Raw genomic sequence first — 16,912 nt, 5'->3', positions numbered from 1 at the left:
CAGCATCTCTGCTGGGGACAGGAAGAGACTGAACAGGCTGATCCGAAGGGCCAGCTCTGTTCTAGGATGCCCTCTGGACCCAGTGGAGGTGGTGAGTGACAGGAGAATGGCGGCTAAGCTGTCATCCCTGTTGGACAACATCTCCCACCCCATGCAGGAGACTGTGACAGCACTGAGCAGCTCCTTCAGCGGCAGGCTGCGGCACCCACGGTGCGGGACGGAGAGATTTCGCAGGTCTTTCCTCCCCACTGCTGTCAGACTCCACAATAAAGACTTTTGCAGCTGATCAAACACACACATCCACACATGTCCAATAAGACTGCTATATGTGCAATTCTTTCTCTGACAAAGTTGTATTTTTGTATTTTCTTACTCAGTTGTATATAGCATTTGCATTCTATTTTATTCTATTGTATATATTATTCTATTTTATTCTATTGTATATGGTATTTTATTTTATTTTATTGCATTCCAGTGTTTTCTAATTTCTGCTACATAACTTTGCACTTTTGCTGTAACGAAACAAATTTCCCACCTGTGGGACTAATAAAGGTCATCTTATCTTATCTTATCTTATCTTATCTAATCTTATCTTAAGTCAGTTTTTCATAAAGCACAGTTTATTGGTTGTACTGTATTTTTTATGTTTCTTATTGTTTGCTTGGTTTTTGTTTAGTAGTTTGTTTTTTGATGATGATAGCTCATTGGAAATCATCTTGTTGATGGAAAATACTGTTATCATTGGCATTTTTTTTTTTTAGATACGACTAAAAAAACCTGCAAACAAATCATTTTTTCTTTCTTTCTTTGTTGTGACAGGTGCTAGTAACAAAGTGCCTAAATATACCATTTAAAATGGGTTCTTTGAATCTTGTGTGTAGACACAACCCTGGTTCATTCCTTGAGTTATTTACTTTTTAATGCTGAATGTCTCAAAGGTCGGATTTCAGTGGCTTAAGAAACAAAAAAAATAATTTTTTCAAGAACTAGAATAAAAAAGCACACAGTGTACAAGGGGGAGGATGTTGGACAGACCTGGCACACCTAAATGTATAGTGAGGGTGTGCTGGGAATGCTAGGAGAGGCCCCGGTCCGCAAGATCTTCAACTCACACCTCTGGCAGAGTTTACAACCCAGTGGCAGGAGTTCGGGCAGGCCACGGAAAAAGACTTAGGGACTACCTCGAAGAGATTCTGCCAAACCGTCCGGCAACTCAGGTGAGAAAAGCGATGCTCTACCTGCACTGTGTGTAGTGCAGGTGGAGCACTGCTGACTTTAACTGACAACATTTTTGGGAAGTGGACGGAATACTTCGAGGACCTACTTAATCCCACTGGCAGAGTCGGGGGACGAAGGGAGGGGTAAGGTCACTGAGCTAGTTAAACAACTCCTTGGTGGCAGAGCCTCGGGGGTGGATGAGGTTCACCCTGAGCTCCTGAAGGCTCTGGATGCTGTAGGCCTGTTTTGGTTGACATACCTCTACAATGTTGTGTGGAGATCAAGCGCGGTACCTCTGGATTGTCAGACGGGGGTGGTGGTTCCCGTCTTTAAGAAGGGGGACCAAAGGATGTGTTCCACCTATAGGGAATCACATTCCTCAGCCTCCTTGGAAAAGTCTATGCCAGAGTGCTGGAAAGGAGAGTCCGTCCATTAGTCGAACTTTGGATACAAGAGGAACAATGCAGTTTTCGTCCTGGTCGTGGAACCCTGGACCAGCTTTTTATCCTCTCGACTTGAGGGTGCAAGGGAGTTTGCCCAACCAGTCTACATGTGCCTTGTGGACTTGGAGAAGGCATTCGACCTTGTCCCTCAGAGTGTCCTGTGGAATGTGCTCTGGGAGTTGGGGGTTTCTGGCCAATTGCTACAGGCCATTCAACCTTATACAACCACTGCAGGAGCTTTGTCCGCATGAAGCACCAGGGCAGATCCATCGTACGCTGGAGGGATTATATATCTAGGCTGACCTGGGAATGCCTTGGTGTTCGGGGAGAGGTGGCCGGGTTTCTTCCTTTTAAAAGGGAGTTTCAAAACCCCCAAAAGTTTTTAAAGTGGTCTTGGTGCTCATACTCACTCCATATGAGGTATCAGAGCTTTTGTGAAGAATCAAACCAGTCTTTCTATATAATTCTGGACAATGTTTCTATGTTTGATTGTACTCATTAAAAATAAGTGCATAACAATTGTTCTGGATATTTCAGGAATAGAAAAGTCAACATATTTCAATTTGTGAGGTAAGAAAATATTTATTGACTTTAACATATAAAATAATATGAAATATGTCTAGTTTACTGTATGGAAATGTTTCAGAAATCAATAAATAAATAAATATACACAAATATTAAAAATAAATAATAGTGTAAATATTATGAATAGAGTAAATAAATTAAACCAATTAAAAAATACAAATACATTTTTAAAAATTTATCCGACAGACAAGTTTTAGTGGGCAGTTTCCAGAGTTTCAACCAGGAATTCACATTGTCTCAGATGGGCTTGTGTTATGTTCCTGATCTTCTCCCAGGCTTCAGCACTGTAACCCTACAGACAAAACAATATTATCATTATTAAAATACCAGAGGTGAAATATCTGTCATATCTAAATACAGGCTCAGTAAAAATAATGCAGGCTTACATTTTCCTTTAGGATTTCATTTAAGAGTCTCTTGAAATACTTTTCTCTCCTGAAAGACAGCTGTTGCCCCTTCTGTGTCGTATTGCTGTGGCTTCCAATCTAAGTAAATCAAGAGAAATAAAACAAAATATATTTAAATAAATCATTCACCACTTTAACTTATTCACAGTTGTCAGGTCTTTTACATAATAGAGACTGAATTCATCGTAAAATTACAAAAACGAATGAAAGTGAACTTACACAGGAGTGAAGCTCTTCAGTCTGTTTGTTCACAATATTGAGAAAGTTCTCCACTGTGTTCTCCTCCCATGGTGCAGAGCTGCGATTCTTCTCAAACAGGGCTGACAGCTCCTTCAGAATCTGAACTGTGAAAGCCAGTTTATCCTCAGCCTGGAAGAAGAAGGAGAAGAAGAAGAAGAAGAGATTACTATAGGAATACTTTTGTGACACTTGAAGATGGATGGCTTAGAAAGTCAAAGAACATGAATCCACACAGCAATGAAAATTTCCCCAGATATATCTTATTTTGCACAGGAATAAATGGTTGAAAATGAGTTCTTTGTATTTTTGTCCTTGAATTATACACAGGAATTATGACAGAGTCGTGATAATAGACAACTCCATTGGCTCTGTGGGAGAGAATCCCTACGACCCTTTTAATAGCTATAGTCTATATATAGGTAAAGACAAACTTTTGTAGATTTACCATCACGACACTTTCAGTTCTTCCAACAAAAAAAGAAACAACTTTATGTAAAAAGTTAGGGATGACTTACTGTTGCTTTGGACGTCTGGCGATACAGTCGATTAGGGAAAGCTACGTTGTGCTCAATTTCAGCATCCTTAGTGGTGTTAGTAATCTGCATCACACACAAAACGCACACACATCACATGCATGAAACTAATCAAACTATTTAAATCAATACCATATTAAACATTATGCAAAGAAGTGCACTCACCATCATATGAAGTCGACCTAAAGCTATTTCGTTGTACAGACTGAATTGACTCATTTCGTTGCCTGGATGTTTTACAATCCATTTGCAACTTAGCGAGGAGCCCGTACTGTACATCCCGAGAAACAGGCAAGCGATGAAAATCCTGCTGATCATTTTTGAAAAATGTAGAAATTTCCTTAGTGTGAAGCAAACTCTCAGGTCTCCTGGTGTTCTGATGGAGCAAACCTCCAGCGCTTCATTTATAGCAGAGTGCAAGAATTTCATTTTCTAATCAACTAGAAAGTTAAAAAAAAAACAACAAAACAAAACAAAACAAAAAGATTTATAACATCATTTTCATTTTGTTTATCCGAAATTCTTTCTTACATTATTTTATATTGGAAAGTTGAAGGTTGGAGATTTACAGTAATGTTTTGCAGGCAGTATTCACCTTCTTTGCGGGTAGCAAGGCATTAATGGCAGTTAAAAAAAAAAAAAAAGTTAAAAAATGAAAACAGCCAACGTCGAACACAGTTTTTCGTCACTCATGATCAAATAGAATGAAAGCGGATGTGTACCAAACGTCATTGACGCACCTTACGCACGTTTGCTTTCAGTTTCAAGTAGGGTTGAATAAAGAAGAGAAGAAAAGAGTATAGAGTGATTTAAGTTTGTTTTTTCAGGTTCTGAAATAAATAAAAAGCCAAATATAGCCTACTGGTCATATAAGTTGCAGTGTGTTATGAAAAGTCTTGAAAAGCAGGGCAGGAGCTGTGAACGGAGAACAGAAAGTCTTGTGGCGTCTACAACAATATGTAACAGAGCACTAAGGTGTCAAATAAAATGACAAAGAGATAAATGTATAATGTATTTATTCCATCAATTAAACATACATTTCCCATTCATTCCCAGACAGGACTTAAAACATATTTTACTAAGATTCCAGCTGCACATGAGACCCATCAAACCAAAGGTGCGAGCAAATAACACTACACTGCAAACCGTCACACCCAGTTTAGAGACACTGCAATCCATTTGCAACAGTCCATTTACCAGTGGGCACGCACTGCAAACAGTTCTGGTCTCAGCACAGCTGGGAATCAGCGATATGCGTGACCTGCAGTCTGGATTTATAAAAGGGAAGTGGCACAAATAAATAAACGGAAAGATAAAAATAAAAACGAGAGAGGTTAGTCCGCCCTTCATTCATAACAGTCTTTATGGCTGGACGGACTAACCAAAAGAAATTACAAATCAATCAAAAAGAAAAAATTAACTGCAGAGGCATCACAACAACAGAATATCGATCGCGCGCAGTCGATCTAGAGCTTGAACACCATTAAAACTTCACACGAACAACATACCCACTCGCACCAGAGTGAGTTAATTGTCTCTAGAACTTCCCACAGAAGAGCGCTGACCTCACCTCACACACCTACTACCTGTTCAAGTTCCTCTGCCAATCACACGGCGGAAGCCAGCAAACTGCCAGGTGACACTTGTTACAAATAGAAACTCTACGCCGCCTATAGGTGATACTCGTAAATTACAGCTTCCACTTTGGGTATTTGTTTTCTCTTTACCGAGGAAAATGAAAGCGGCTGCCACGTGGGTGAAGAATGGGCGCAGGTATGGAAGAGCAGGTGTATTTACCTTGGTTCATTGCATCATTGCATCATTTCATGTGGCCTTCATTTAGCTTTTTTAGCAGTTTGTTCATTATTAAACAGCTTGCACTTCTGCTGTACTTGTAAATCAGTTGTGATGTATTTGTGTTGGCCTCATGTGACCAATAGTGGAGGGCAAACCAGGAGTCTTCATCTGCTCCGATTCTGAATGAGTCTGAAATAAAAATAATTGAAAAAAGCCCCCCTCAGCAAAACAAAACAAACAAACAAACAAACAAGAAAAGCAATCCAGCACCTGTAGTACTTGCAATGACGTTATCGTTAACATATGTCTGACCTGTGATCTGATCAGTTTTGTTTCGTCACCTATTCATGCATGTGGGTCCACTCTCTGCCTGCCACATGCCCGTTTCTTGACATAATAGACTTAAATGTCCTCAAAGCAGCATTAATATCCCTGTAACACGTTAACTATATCAAAAGGTAAACCTATACACGTTATGGTTACAAATAAAATCATCAGTCGTGAGTTGTGTTTGTCGTCATGTTTCTTAGGTGTTCAAATGGATGTGTATCTCCAGGAATCCTCATAATGATGTCAACTAACTTTTAACCCTTATAACTTCGGATATCTTATCCACCTGCGGGTTTCCCAGGTATATAGAAAATGAAATATTTTCGCTCTGCTATAAATGCGGCGCTGCAGGTCTGCTCCATCAGAACACCGGGAGACATTTGCTTCATACAAAGGAAGTTTATACCTTTTAAAAATGCTGAACAGGATTCTCTTTGCTTGCCTGTTTCTTGCTCTGTCCACTGAAGGCTCCTCGCTAAGCTGCAGATGGATGGATCATAAATTCAGACAGCACAACGAAGAAACTCTGAATCTACTTGATACCATGGTAAGTGTTTTAATGTTTTAATATTAGTTGATTCGTTATTTAAATAGTTTTAGAATTATTTCACTTTAGCATCTGATGACTAAAACACTCAATGTGTTTCAGGCTAAAAACGTCACTAACACCACTGAAGTGGAGGTCACCGTGGCCTTCCCTAATCACCTGTACCGCCAGGCAGTAGCGGTTTTAGATACGGGCGACACGGGCGGTTGCCCGGGGCGGTATCGTGGTGGGGGCGGCATCACGGGCATCGGCAAAAAAAAAAAAATTGCTCGTACTCATGCTGCCAGCGCATATTGGGAATGGCATAGGCACCGATCGGTTTTCTATCGCCCATTTGCTGGGAGTAAGGGCGCCCTCCGTTTGCGAGGTGCGCCTGCTGCTTGCGGCACAGGGAGGAGAGGGCGGGGCGGCGGGGGATTCTCTGGCTGGCTGGAGCAGCAAAAATTACCAACTCGCAAAATAAAACAAAATAAAAACAAAACAACAAACACAAAAACACCAGACATTATGATACAGACTTATAATTTGCACCGATGTTTTTTCAAAATTCTATACGCGAAAAGTGAGCGCGAGAGCCCTCGGTGCGCCTGCTCGCTGCTGAAGTCAGAGTAAACTTTATTGTCATCTCCGCTACATACAGTCCAGTATATAGAGAGACGAGACGACGAGGCTCCTGTTACAGCAGTGCAAGTAAACGAACAATAAATATTTAAGAGTAAAAAAATAAATATACACTTTAGGACTCGGGGTCAATAACAATTTAAAATGTATATTTTATATTTTGTTGATTTAAAGTCTCACACACAACCCGTTTTTAAAGTTTAAAAAAAGAGAAAAGAAGAGGAGGAGTGCCGGGGGACTGAGCCTGCCTATTTGCCTGACGCGCTGTCAACTTTACGCAATAATGCAAGAGGTGGAATTGCTTGCTTGTTTATTAAAGTGCTTAAAAAGTTTACAGAGCAATGTGATCGGCTCGCGATTCAAACTCTTAAAACATCACAGGCTCTAATGCAACAAGGAGAAACTCGTTGTGCTGCGGTCAACAAAAACTACAGCTACCCAGCCCTGCTCTGTCAAAATCAAACCAGTGAAAGACAGACTGACAACGCCCTCTTAATGTCACCGCTAGCACCCACGTGACTCCCGTTACACATCACCATAGCAACCAAACAAATGAAAACCCAGTGATCATTAAAATTCAGTACATTTAATTATGGCTCCTACAAGGAAAAACGAGCAAAAGATACAGGTAAGCAGATGTGTCATTGGATAATGGCAGGTCATCCTGAAACATTAAGAATCAGAATACTTTCTTAATCCCTAAGGAAATTACTGTGGCTTGCAAAAGTATTCGGCCCCCTTGAACTTTTCCACATTTTGTCACATTACAGCCACAAACATGAATCAATTTTATTGGAATTCCACGTGAAAGACCAATACAAAGTGGTGTACACGTGAGAAGTGGAACGAAAATCATACATGATTCCAAACATTTTTTACAAATAAATAACTGACAAGTGGGGTGTGCGTAATTATTCAGGCCCCTGAGTCAATACTTTGTAGAACCACCTTTTGCTGCAATTACAGCTGCCAGTCTTTTAGGGTATGTCTCTACCAGCTTTGCACATCTAGAGACTGAAATCCTTGCCCATTCTTCTTTGCAAAACAGCTCCAGCTCAGTCAGATTAGATGGACAGCGTTTGTGAACAGCAGTTTTCAGATCTTGCCACAGATTCTCGATTGGATTTAGATCTGGACTTTGACTGGGCCATTCTAACACATGGATATGTTTTGTTTTAAACCATTCCATTGTTGCCCTGGCTTTATGTTTAGGGTCGTTGTCCTGCTGGAAGGTGAACCTCCGCCCCAGTCTCAAGTCTTTTGCAGACTCCAAGAGGTTTTCTTCCAAGATTGCCCTGTATTTGGCTCCATCCATCTTCCCATCAACTCTGACCAGCTTCCCTGTCCCTGCTGAAGAGAAGCACCCCCAGAGCATGATGCTGCCACCACCATATTTGACAGTGGGGATGGTGTGTTCAGAGTGATTTGCAGTGTTAGTTTTCCGCCACACATAGCGTTTTGCATTTTGGCCAAAAAGTTCCATTTTGGTCTCATCTGACCAGAGCACCTTCTTCCACATGTTTGCTGTGTCCCCCACATGGCTTGTGGCAAACTGCAAACGGGACTTCTTATGGTTTTCTGTTAACAATGGCTTTCTTCTTGCCACTCTTCCATAAAGGCCAACTTTGTGCAATGCACGACTAATAGTTGTCCTATGGACAGATTCCCCCACCTGAGCTGTAGATCTCTGCAGCTCGTCCAGAGTCACCATGGGCCTCTTGGCTGCATTTCTGATCAGCGCTCTCCTTGTTCGGCCTGTGAGTTTAGGTGGTCGGCCTTGTCTTGGTAGGTTTACAGTTGTGCCATACTCCTTCCATTTCTGAATGATGGCTTGAACAGTGCTCCGTGGGATGTTCAAGGCTTGGGAAATCTTTTTGTAGCCTAAGCCTGCTTTAAATTTCTCAATAACTTTATCCCTGACCTGTCTGGTGTGTTCTTTGGACTTCATGGTGTTGTTGCTCCCAACATTCTCTTAGGCAACCTCTGGGGCCATCACAGGGCAGTTGTGGAGCTGTTTTGCAAAGAAGAATGGGCAAGGATTTCAGTCTCTAGATGTGCAAAGCTGGTAGAGACATACCCTAAAAGACTGGCAGCTGTAATTGCAGCAAAAGGTGGTTCTACAAAGTATTGACTCAGGGGCCTGAATAATTACGCACACCCCACTTGTCAGTTATTTATTTGTAAAAAATGTTTGGAATCATGTATGATTTTCGTTCCACTTCTCACGTGTACACCACTTTGTATTGGTCTTTCACGTGGAATTCCAATAAAATTGATTCATGTTTGTGGCTGTAATGTGACAAAATGTGGAAAAGTTCAAGGGGGCCAAATACTTTTGCAAGCCACTGTATGTGGGTTATGTTCCTCCAAGAAGAAATGGTAAAAATAGTAACAGTAACAGACTAAACTCCAAACAATACATTATGTTACAGATTTTAATATTAATTAGTTCTCATTGCATGACGAATTATGATGTCTGTTTAGTAGACGTTTGCATACTATGCATACTCTCTCTCTCTTCATATGTGTGTATGTGTGTGTGTGTGTGTGGGGGGGGGGGTGTTCGCCCAGGGCGCCAAACAGGCTAGGACCGCCACTGCCGCCAGGTTTCCAAATCATCAGTAAGTGAACCTCAGCTTTTGAATATTGAAAGAAAAAAAAGATAATTTTCTCTTATGACGGGTTAATTGTGTCTTATAAATCTACTCTTATTATTATTAAAGCATTTCTAAAGTGGTCTGTGTTTGATCTTCTTCTTCCAGGCTGAGGATAAACTGGCTTTCACAGTTCAGGTTCTGGAGGAGGTGGCTGTCCTGTTTGAGGAGGATCACAGCTCTGCATCATGGGAGGACGGCACAGTGAGGAACTTTCTCAATATTGTCAACAAACAGGCTGAAGAGCTTCACTCCTGTGTAAGTTCACTTTCAGTTAGGTTTTTAGTACATTTGAATATGATACTTTACATGACATGACATATTCTTAATTGTCATTTTGCTTGTAATTAAATTAGATTGGGAGCCACAGTCACAAGAGGAAAACCACAAAGCTGCACATGTATTTTAAGAGACTCTCACATCATATCTTAAAGGAAATGGTAAGATCACATCATTCTCATTAATTTGGGGTTTAGATCATCCTTAAGATAAATAGATGGAATAACTTATTTCAGTAATAATAATACTAATATTGGTATTTCTGTAGGGTCACAGTGCTGAAGCCTGGGAGGTGATCAGGAAGGAAACCAAAGCCCATCAAATGAGAGCAGAACAGCTGGCTTCATCTCTGCACACTGCCCACTAAAACCTGTCTGTTGTCATGTCTGTGATGACGGCTGTGTTCTTTTAATTGCTTGTCTATTTATTTATTTAATTTATTTATTTATTTACCTGGTTGTTTGTATATTTATTTTTGTTTTGATTGTTTTTCTATGCTGATCGAGATTTTGTAAAAATTTTGTCTTCATAATGAGCAAAATGAACATTTTTTTAAAATATATTTTTATTAAATAAACGAGTCTATCTTTGTACAAACATCCATCCATCCATTCGCTTCCGCTTATCCTTTCCAGGGTCGCGGGGGGCGCTGGAGCCTATCCCAGCTGTCATAGGGCGAGAGGCGGGGTACACCCTGGACAGGTCGCCAGTCTGTTGCAGGGCCAACACACAGGGACAGACAACCATTCACGCTCACATTCACTCCTAGTGACAATTTTAGATTATCCAATTAACCTATCCCCTCAAACTGCATGTCTTTGGACGGTGGGAGGAAGCCGGAGTACCCGGAGGGAACCCACGCAAACACGGGGAGAACATGCAAACTCCACACAGAAAGACCCCGGCCTGATGGTGGAATTGAACTCAGGACCTTCTTGCTGTGCGGCAACAGTGCTAACCACCGTGCCACCGTGCTGCCCGTGAATTTATTGTTTATATTACATTTTTATTATCAAAATGGGGAGCTTGTAAGTTCCTTTAACCAGATTATGATTGCAATTAGAAGATGATCATTTAGCCTGGAGAAATAGTTTGTTGCTTTATAAGAAAGCCCTCCGTAAAGCCAGAACATCTTACTATTCGTCACTGATTAAAGAAAATCAGAACAACCCTAAGTTACTCTTCAGCACTGTAGCCAGGCTGACAAAAAGTCAGAGCACTGTTGAGCCAACCATCCCTTTAACATTAACAAGTAATGACTTCATGAACTTCTTCTCAAATAAAATTTTAATCACTAGAGAAAAAATTACCAAGAATCGTCTCACAGACGTAATATTATCTACAGCTACTTTAAATACCATTGATATTCATTTAGACTCTTTCTCTCCAATCGATCTTTCTGAGTTAACTTCAATAATTACTTCCTCCAAACCATCAACGTGTATTTTAGACCCCATTCCTACAAAACTGTTTAAAGAATTACTGCCATTAATTAATGCTTCAATCTTAAATATGATCAACCTATCTCTAATAATCGGCATGTATGTATCACAGGCCTTCAAGCTGGCTGTAGTTAAACCTTTACTTAAAAAGCCATCTCTAGACCCATCAGTCTTAGCTAATTATAGGCCAATCTCCAACCTTCCTTTCATTTCAAAGATTCCTGAAAGAGTAGTTGTCAAACAGCTAACAGATCATCTGCAGAGGAATGGCTTATTTGAAGACTTTCAGTCAGGTTTCAGAGCTCATCACAGCACAGAAACAGCTTTAGTGAAGGTTACAAATGATCTTCTTATAGCCTCTGTCAGTTTTGGCCGGCGGTCATAGGTTCCTTCCAATAATATGACGCGAGACTGGAATAAAATATATCCATGGACTGGCACTTTATTAAAGAAGGCACATGTTAACAGCACAAACACCAACAACTAAAAACAAAATGGCTTCCTTTTACACCCTAAAAAATTATTCAGGGGCTTAGTAAATATCATTATAATTCTAAGTTAGATGACCTTGATTAAATCTTTGAAAATCACAAAAGTGTTATCTTGAGTTGAAAATACTGAAAAGAATGCTTAAATTTTCAACACCAGTTTTTGAGTTGAACTGAGCTCTTTTGTTCAAGTTTATTTAAAAGAAAAAATTCCGTATTTGAAACACAGGGTGCATTATTTAAATCTACTCAATATATCTCATAGAAAGTACTCAAAATAACTGAGACACTGGTATTCATACTTATCATTGTCTTGAACTTTAATTATTAATGGTTCAAAATCAATATAATTTTGTCCCCCAATACTAACTTAAAACTTTGAGTAAGACTAATGACCTTTGGCATGTACCGCGCGCGAGGAGCATGCCCTCATGGGAGATTTTCTGCACGTTGAACGAGACAGACACACATCCACTGCAGACTTGGTAACGTTTTCAGGTAAGTGACCAATTCTTACATTAGCTGTCTTTATCCACACCGTTCTTTTATAACATGTTCTGAAGAAAGCGTTTGTCATGGTGGCTCACTTTTCGCAGCGTGTTTGTGCACGTTAATTTAAGTTTTCAACCCGTCTTCCAGTCAAGGCGGCGGGAAACCGTGCCCTTTTATCCTTTTATGTTCTGAGTCGCTATCTGCGTTCCGGGTAATTTGACCGGAATGTCCCGGTACCAGCGACCTGACCGTTTAATCGGGGGCATTTTAGGAACCACGTGAAAGCAGGTGTGCTCAGACATTTCTAGAAAATGGCCCTGTTGAGTCGCGGTGCGGGAGCTGCGGTAGTCACGCGGCCTGAGTCACTCTGTCAGGTTGTTCAGGAGGAGATGAACAGACGTCATCAATGGCTTTGGTAACTAAGAAGACCTGCCCGCGGAACAGTTCATAGCAGCAACCATGCTGCTTAGCTTTCTTGTTCTATGTGGGGTCTTTCAGAGCATATAAGACGCTGCTTTCAGCTTTGTCCCGAACAGGGCCAGTTTTTGAGAGAACGCTGACAGGACCGCCTGGGTCAGCAGATTACCTCATCCAGGGCCGGTCCAAAGTACTATGGGGCCTTAAGTAAATTTAGACTCGGGGCCCTACTTCCTTTCAGATCCCAGAAAATAATGAAAAAAAAAAAGCTTTGGTCCTTTGGGTCAAGCCAAAAGTACCATCATTTCCAGTATAGTTACTCCCAATTTACATAAATAAATGTTTATTTCAATCCAAGCTAAAATTTCTTATAAGAGATTGATGTTATGGCAGATTACTCAGTGACATGTTTTGTAATGATAAAGTTTTGATTTGTATTTTTTCAGCACCATCTTCACCACCAGGAGAAAAAAATCTGCATCAACTACAAAGTAAAGCAGGTAATTTTACTCAGAGGACTTGATGTGTTAAATTTTGGAATGATATGATATTGTTTTATACAAGCTGAGTAGTGGATGGTGATACCACCTAAATATTTATACTGGTTTTGTGGTGGGTTATTTTAGTCATACAAATGCCAAATCTAAATTTTGAGAATTTTTCAGTTCGGTAAATATATTGATGAGTTCATGGTCTGTCATCTAGTGTCACCATACTATCTTTTTATTTATACAGCATGGTGATGTGATTCAGATTATTTCAATGTGGTTAAGTATTGTACTTTGTTCCATGTTGACTTATTTGTAAGTTGTATCCTCCACCTGAATTGGTAGTGAGTATTGGTTATTCAATCAGTTAATCATACAAAAACTGTAAATATGGTTATATACCATTCTGTCATCTTCATACTGTGAGACATATTTTCTCACAATTTTTTAGGTCACAGGTGATGAGATGGCAGTGTAAACTCTGCAAACATGAGGAGTCATCAAAAGTGTCACTACTCAAACATTATCGAGTGAAACATGGTACATTTGGTCATGGCTATTCCATACCCTGTCTTCATTTGAATTGTCCTTGCTCTTTTAAGACATGGGGTGCCTTACGCTCACACTTGTCTAGGTCTCACAGTTCGCATGAAACGGAGGGCTTCAAAGACCGGAGTTTTCCGCCTGTTCCCCCTCTAGAGCCGAGCCTCGCTTCAGTTTTCGGCACCAAAATGACCAAGGTCGTTGGACAGCGACCGGCCCACCCCGCCAAACTTGACCAGCTGATAGCAAGGTTCACTGATCGCGTATATCAATCCACTGTTCAGTCAGCTGCAGTGACTAACAACACTGCCTTGCTAGCGTTTGTCATCTCCAGGAAGGTGGAGGAAGCAGAGCTGCCAGAGGAGCTGAAAGGCTTTCTCTGTAAAGCCGCTGACGCGATTCTGAATATGTGCGCCACTTCAGCGGTGTGTTCCTCTCGCATCGCTGCCTGGCAGACGATGGTTCAGAGGGCAACCTGGCTCCGCCTCTTCCCTCCAACATTATACAATCTCACAGGGAAATAGTGCAAGCAATTCATAACATAAAATTTAGAAGCTTAACATAAAGTATTATCTTCCACTAAGGCTTTAGTCTGCATACTGAACAACTCCACTTATATGGATTTATGTCTGGATGAGTAAATTAATCTTTTGCATGTTAGAAAATAAGGTCCAGGTTGCAAAAAATGGTAGTTTCACTTAAAGATTTTTTTTTTGATTGAATCAGAATTTTGGCCTTCAGATTTTTTGGCCTTGGTTTTTTGTCCTCTCCCATCCAGGTCAGTGCAGAGTTTCATAGGATCACGACCCTGAACCTTGAACCAAAGTTCATGTCATCATTGGACTTGTATTCATCCAAACTCCTGTCCTTGTTTCAAGCCAAGAAAGGTGCTGCTGGACAACGCCACAGGGCACAGTTAAACCTTCTGCTTCAGGTAAGGAAGATTGCATTTTCTAACCACAAAAACGTTCCAACACAGCATTGAAGAGGCCCTTCCACTAAAACGGCTTTTCTGAGGTTTCTGTTCAATATTTTAGCTCCACAGGTGTTCTTACCTTGATGGTGGGTGTGAAAACAGGTCAACAACAAAAAAAAAAAAATAGTTATATTTAAGCTAGAAATGGTAAGTCATGTTTTAAATGTACAAATTTTGCCTCAGTTGAGACTTCCTGTTTTACAGAGTGGAAATTCCATCGAGAAAAAACGAGAAGTCATCATCAGATGTCTCATTGACCATCTGGGAGAGGATCCAAGTGCCTTAATCAAAACCTTTGAGGTTGGTGCAATAAATCTGTTTTAGGAATATTAGTAGTTTATTTTAGCTTGTGAGATCATAGAAAAGTTTTAAGATACTGTTCTAAAGAAAAAAAAACACTTCAAAGCATACAAAAGAATAGCATTTGCTCAAAGATTTTGGAGCACAGTGTCCACATATTATGAGTACCGGTGATCTCATACAAATGAAACTTTTTGTTTCAATGTTTGGAAATATGTGAGCTTAAAACAGTTGTTTCTCTTTTTAAAGGACGGTGCTGATGCTGTCTTTGTTGAAGAGGCTTTGGCTGAGGAGGTGATGAAGATTTACCTGCTGCAGAATCAAGACAGGTCAGGCGAACCTACTGATGTGGGTATTGTTATTGAAGGCGTTACTGTTCTGGGCAAACTTGGGAATCTGAGCAAAGCCTGTTGCTATCTTTTGGGACTGTGCTATGCTCTGGATCTGAAACACCCCAAGAATCTCAAATGCACATTTGAAGCATTTCAAAAAGTGTTCATGGAGCTGGATCCAGGAAACCTTTCTGTCAAGGTTCAAAGACTGAAAAATGACCTCTGTTCATTGTAGACAAAATTTCACAGGGCTGTTCTTAAAGTGTTAGACTTGTTAAGTGACATGTAATGCTCATCAAAAGGTTCAGTTGCGGCATTACATTGTGTTGACATTCCTGTTCATAAATAATGTTTGTACCATAAACTGTGTTTTTGTATTAACTTTCCAGATTCACATTAAGGTGTAAATGGGAGAGTATCTTCTGTATGGTGTTTTTTTTTTTTTTTTTTCTTAGCGCAATCCTTTTTGAAACCTTTTTATTTAAATTATGGATGTTTTTTGGTCACTCTTTAGTTATAATCTGCCCAATTTTTTTGGAATCAAAATAAGATGTTCAAAAACTATGTCACAGTGCAAATGTTTTTTTGTTTTTTTTTCAGGATTTATATTTTTTTGGGATCTTAATTTTATTTTTGTCATTTGACCTTTTCTGAAAAGGTAAAGCACTGCGTTCACTTGAGCCACTTTTATTCTTTGTATGGCAGGTACATTTTTCTTGTTGTTAGCATCAATATGCCAGTTTTACAGAGTTTTATCAAGCATGCCAATTTGCATGCAATTTTATTATATAAGGCTGTTGTGACTGAAATTTTATCCAAGTTTTATCCACTGAATGTAGAACAGATTTCAGCTCACTGTGTTCAGAGAAGGAATCTGCTAAATGTGTGATTCACAAAAAAGCTGGTTAAAATAAATCATTGTGAACAATGTTGAACTGACGTGGTTCTTTTTTTCCTGTGTGTGTGTGTGTGTGTGTGTGTGTATGTATATGTGTATGTATATGTATATATGTGTATGTATATGTATGTATATGTATGTGTATATGTGTATATATAAACACTTAATTGTAATTAACGTTTTTGCTTAAGTTAACTTTAAAATATTAAGTAAATTGAACCATTATTTAAAAACAAATAATTGTAATGGTGTAGGTTATATGTGCCAAGCATTTCAGCATTTCCTAATTAATATTTTATGTAGTTTGAACTTTTGGTTACTGTTGTTTTAACTTACATTTTCAATGTAAGTTAAAAGTCCAGGGGCAGTACCCCTGGACTGGCAGACCGGGGTGGTGGTCCCCATCTTTAAGAAGGGAGACCGGAGGGTGTGTTCCAACTACAGGGGGATCACACTCCTCAGCCTCCCTGGGAAAGTCTATGCCAGGGTGCTGGAAAGGAGAGTTCGTCCGCTAGTCGAACCTCGGATACAGGAGGAACAATGCGGTTTTCGTCCTGGTCGCGGAACACTGGACCAGCTCTTTATCCTCTCAAGGATACTTGAGGGTGCATGGGAGTTTGCCCAACCAGTCTACATGTGTTTTGTGGACTTGGAGAAGGCATTCGACCGTGTCCCTCGGGGTGTCCTGTGGGAGGTGTTGCGGGAGTATGGGGTGTCTGGCCCATTGCTACGGGCCATTCGATCCCTATACAACCGTTGCAAGAGTTTGGTTCGCATTGCCGGCAATAAGTCGGACTCGTTCCCGGTGGGTGATGGGCTCCGCCAGGGCTGCCCTTTGTCACCGGTTCTGTTCATAATTTTTATGGACAGGATTTCTAGGCG

At 40.3% G+C, this 16,912-nt stretch overlaps 3 protein-coding genes across 10 annotated transcripts; 2 read left to right on the top strand and 1 right to left on the bottom strand.

Annotated features, from left to right (window-relative positions):
• Positions 1 to 2,299: 2,299 nt before the first annotated feature.
• LOC112841720 (interferon a3-like) lies at positions 2,300 to 3,856 on the bottom strand. Its single transcript, XM_025909967.1, has 5 exons — positions 3,592 to 3,856; positions 3,409 to 3,492; positions 2,873 to 3,022; positions 2,633 to 2,731; positions 2,300 to 2,538 (listed from the first exon to the last, which is right to left on the bottom strand). Exons 1-5 carry the CDS (start codon positions 3,853 to 3,855, stop codon positions 2,440 to 2,442), a joined length of 696 nt encoding a protein of 231 aa, XP_025765752.1. The 5' UTR covers position 3,856; the 3' UTR covers positions 2,300 to 2,439.
• Positions 3,857 to 5,072: 1,216 nt separating this feature from the next.
• On the top strand, positions 5,073 to 10,193 carry LOC100690759 (interferon a3). Of its 3 annotated transcripts, XM_019362436.2 has the most exons (8): positions 5,109 to 5,199; positions 5,754 to 5,854; positions 6,021 to 6,100; positions 6,203 to 6,271; positions 9,328 to 9,342; positions 9,484 to 9,633; positions 9,732 to 9,815; positions 9,923 to 10,193. In XM_019362436.2, exons 3-8 carry the CDS (start codon positions 6,044 to 6,046, stop codon positions 10,019 to 10,021), a joined length of 474 nt encoding a protein of 157 aa, XP_019217981.1. In that variant the 5' UTR covers positions 5,109 to 5,199; positions 5,754 to 5,854; positions 6,021 to 6,043; the 3' UTR covers positions 10,022 to 10,193. The 3 variants fall into 3 exon arrangements, with proteins under 3 accessions (XP_019217980.1, XP_019217981.1, XP_019217979.1); XM_019362435.2 differs by lacking the exon at positions 5,754 to 5,854 and having other exon boundaries at positions 5,073 to 5,199; XM_019362434.2 differs by lacking the exons at positions 5,109 to 5,199; positions 5,754 to 5,854 and having other exon boundaries at positions 5,954 to 6,100.
• Positions 10,194 to 11,472: 1,279 nt separating this feature from the next.
• LOC109203207 (uncharacterized) lies at positions 11,473 to 16,067 on the top strand. Of its 6 annotated transcripts, XM_019362431.2 has the most exons (6): positions 11,474 to 12,082; positions 12,940 to 12,993; positions 13,433 to 13,521; positions 14,303 to 14,458; positions 14,705 to 14,800; positions 15,050 to 16,067. In XM_019362431.2, the coding sequence occupies exons 3-6, from the start codon at positions 13,519 to 13,521 to the stop codon at positions 15,365 to 15,367; spliced, it is 573 nt and encodes a 190-aa protein (XP_019217976.1). In that variant the 5' UTR covers positions 11,474 to 12,082; positions 12,940 to 12,993; positions 13,433 to 13,518; the 3' UTR covers positions 15,368 to 16,067. The 6 variants fall into 6 exon arrangements, 5 of the variants coding, with proteins under 5 accessions (XP_019217975.1, XP_019217976.1, XP_019217978.1 ...); XM_019362430.2 differs by lacking the exon at positions 13,433 to 13,521 and having other exon boundaries at positions 11,473 to 12,082; positions 14,403 to 14,458; XM_019362433.2 differs by lacking the exon at positions 13,433 to 13,521 and having other exon boundaries at positions 11,479 to 12,082.
• The last annotated feature ends 845 nt before the right edge of the window (positions 16,068 to 16,912 follow it).

The sequence above is a fragment of the Oreochromis niloticus genome, linkage group LG8 (assembly GCF_001858045.2).
Source record: "Oreochromis niloticus isolate F11D_XX linkage group LG8, O_niloticus_UMD_NMBU, whole genome shotgun sequence".
Lineage (NCBI taxonomy): Eukaryota > Metazoa > Chordata > Actinopteri > Cichliformes > Cichlidae > Oreochromis > Oreochromis niloticus.
This window is presented reverse-complemented; position numbering and strand designations above follow the sequence as displayed.

Coding starts and splice junctions, on each gene's coding strand:
- LOC112841720 (XM_025909967.1), bottom strand. CDS start 3,855: ATGAAATTCTTGCACTCTGCTATAAATGAAGCGCTGGAGGTTTGCTCC. Junction 3,023..3,408: donor GCCAGACGTCCAAAGCAACA/GTAAGTCATCCC, acceptor TTCTTCTTCCAG/GCTGAGGATAAACTGGCTTT. Junction 2,732..2,872: donor CTGAAGAGCTTCACTCCTGT/GTAAGTTCACTT, acceptor TGATTTACTTAG/ATTGGAAGCCACAGCAATAC.
- LOC100690759 (XM_019362434.2), top strand. CDS start 5,969: ATGCTGAACAGGATTCTCTTTGCTTGCCTGTTTCTTGCTCTGTCCACT. Junction 6,101..6,202: donor TGAATCTACTTGATACCATG/GTAAGTGTTTTA, acceptor AATGTGTTTCAG/GCTAAAAACGTCACTAACAC. Junction 9,816..9,922: donor ATCATATCTTAAAGGAAATG/GTAAGATCACAT, acceptor GTATTTCTGTAG/GGTCACAGTGCTGAAGCCTG.
- LOC109203207 (XM_019362429.2), top strand. Junction 12,994..14,302: donor TCAACTACAAAGTAAAGCAG/GTAATTTTACTC, acceptor TCTCCCATCCAG/GTCAGTGCAGAGTTTCATAG. Junction 14,459..14,704: donor AGTTAAACCTTCTGCTTCAG/GTAAGGAAGATT, acceptor CCTGTTTTACAG/AGTGGAAATTCCATCGAGAA.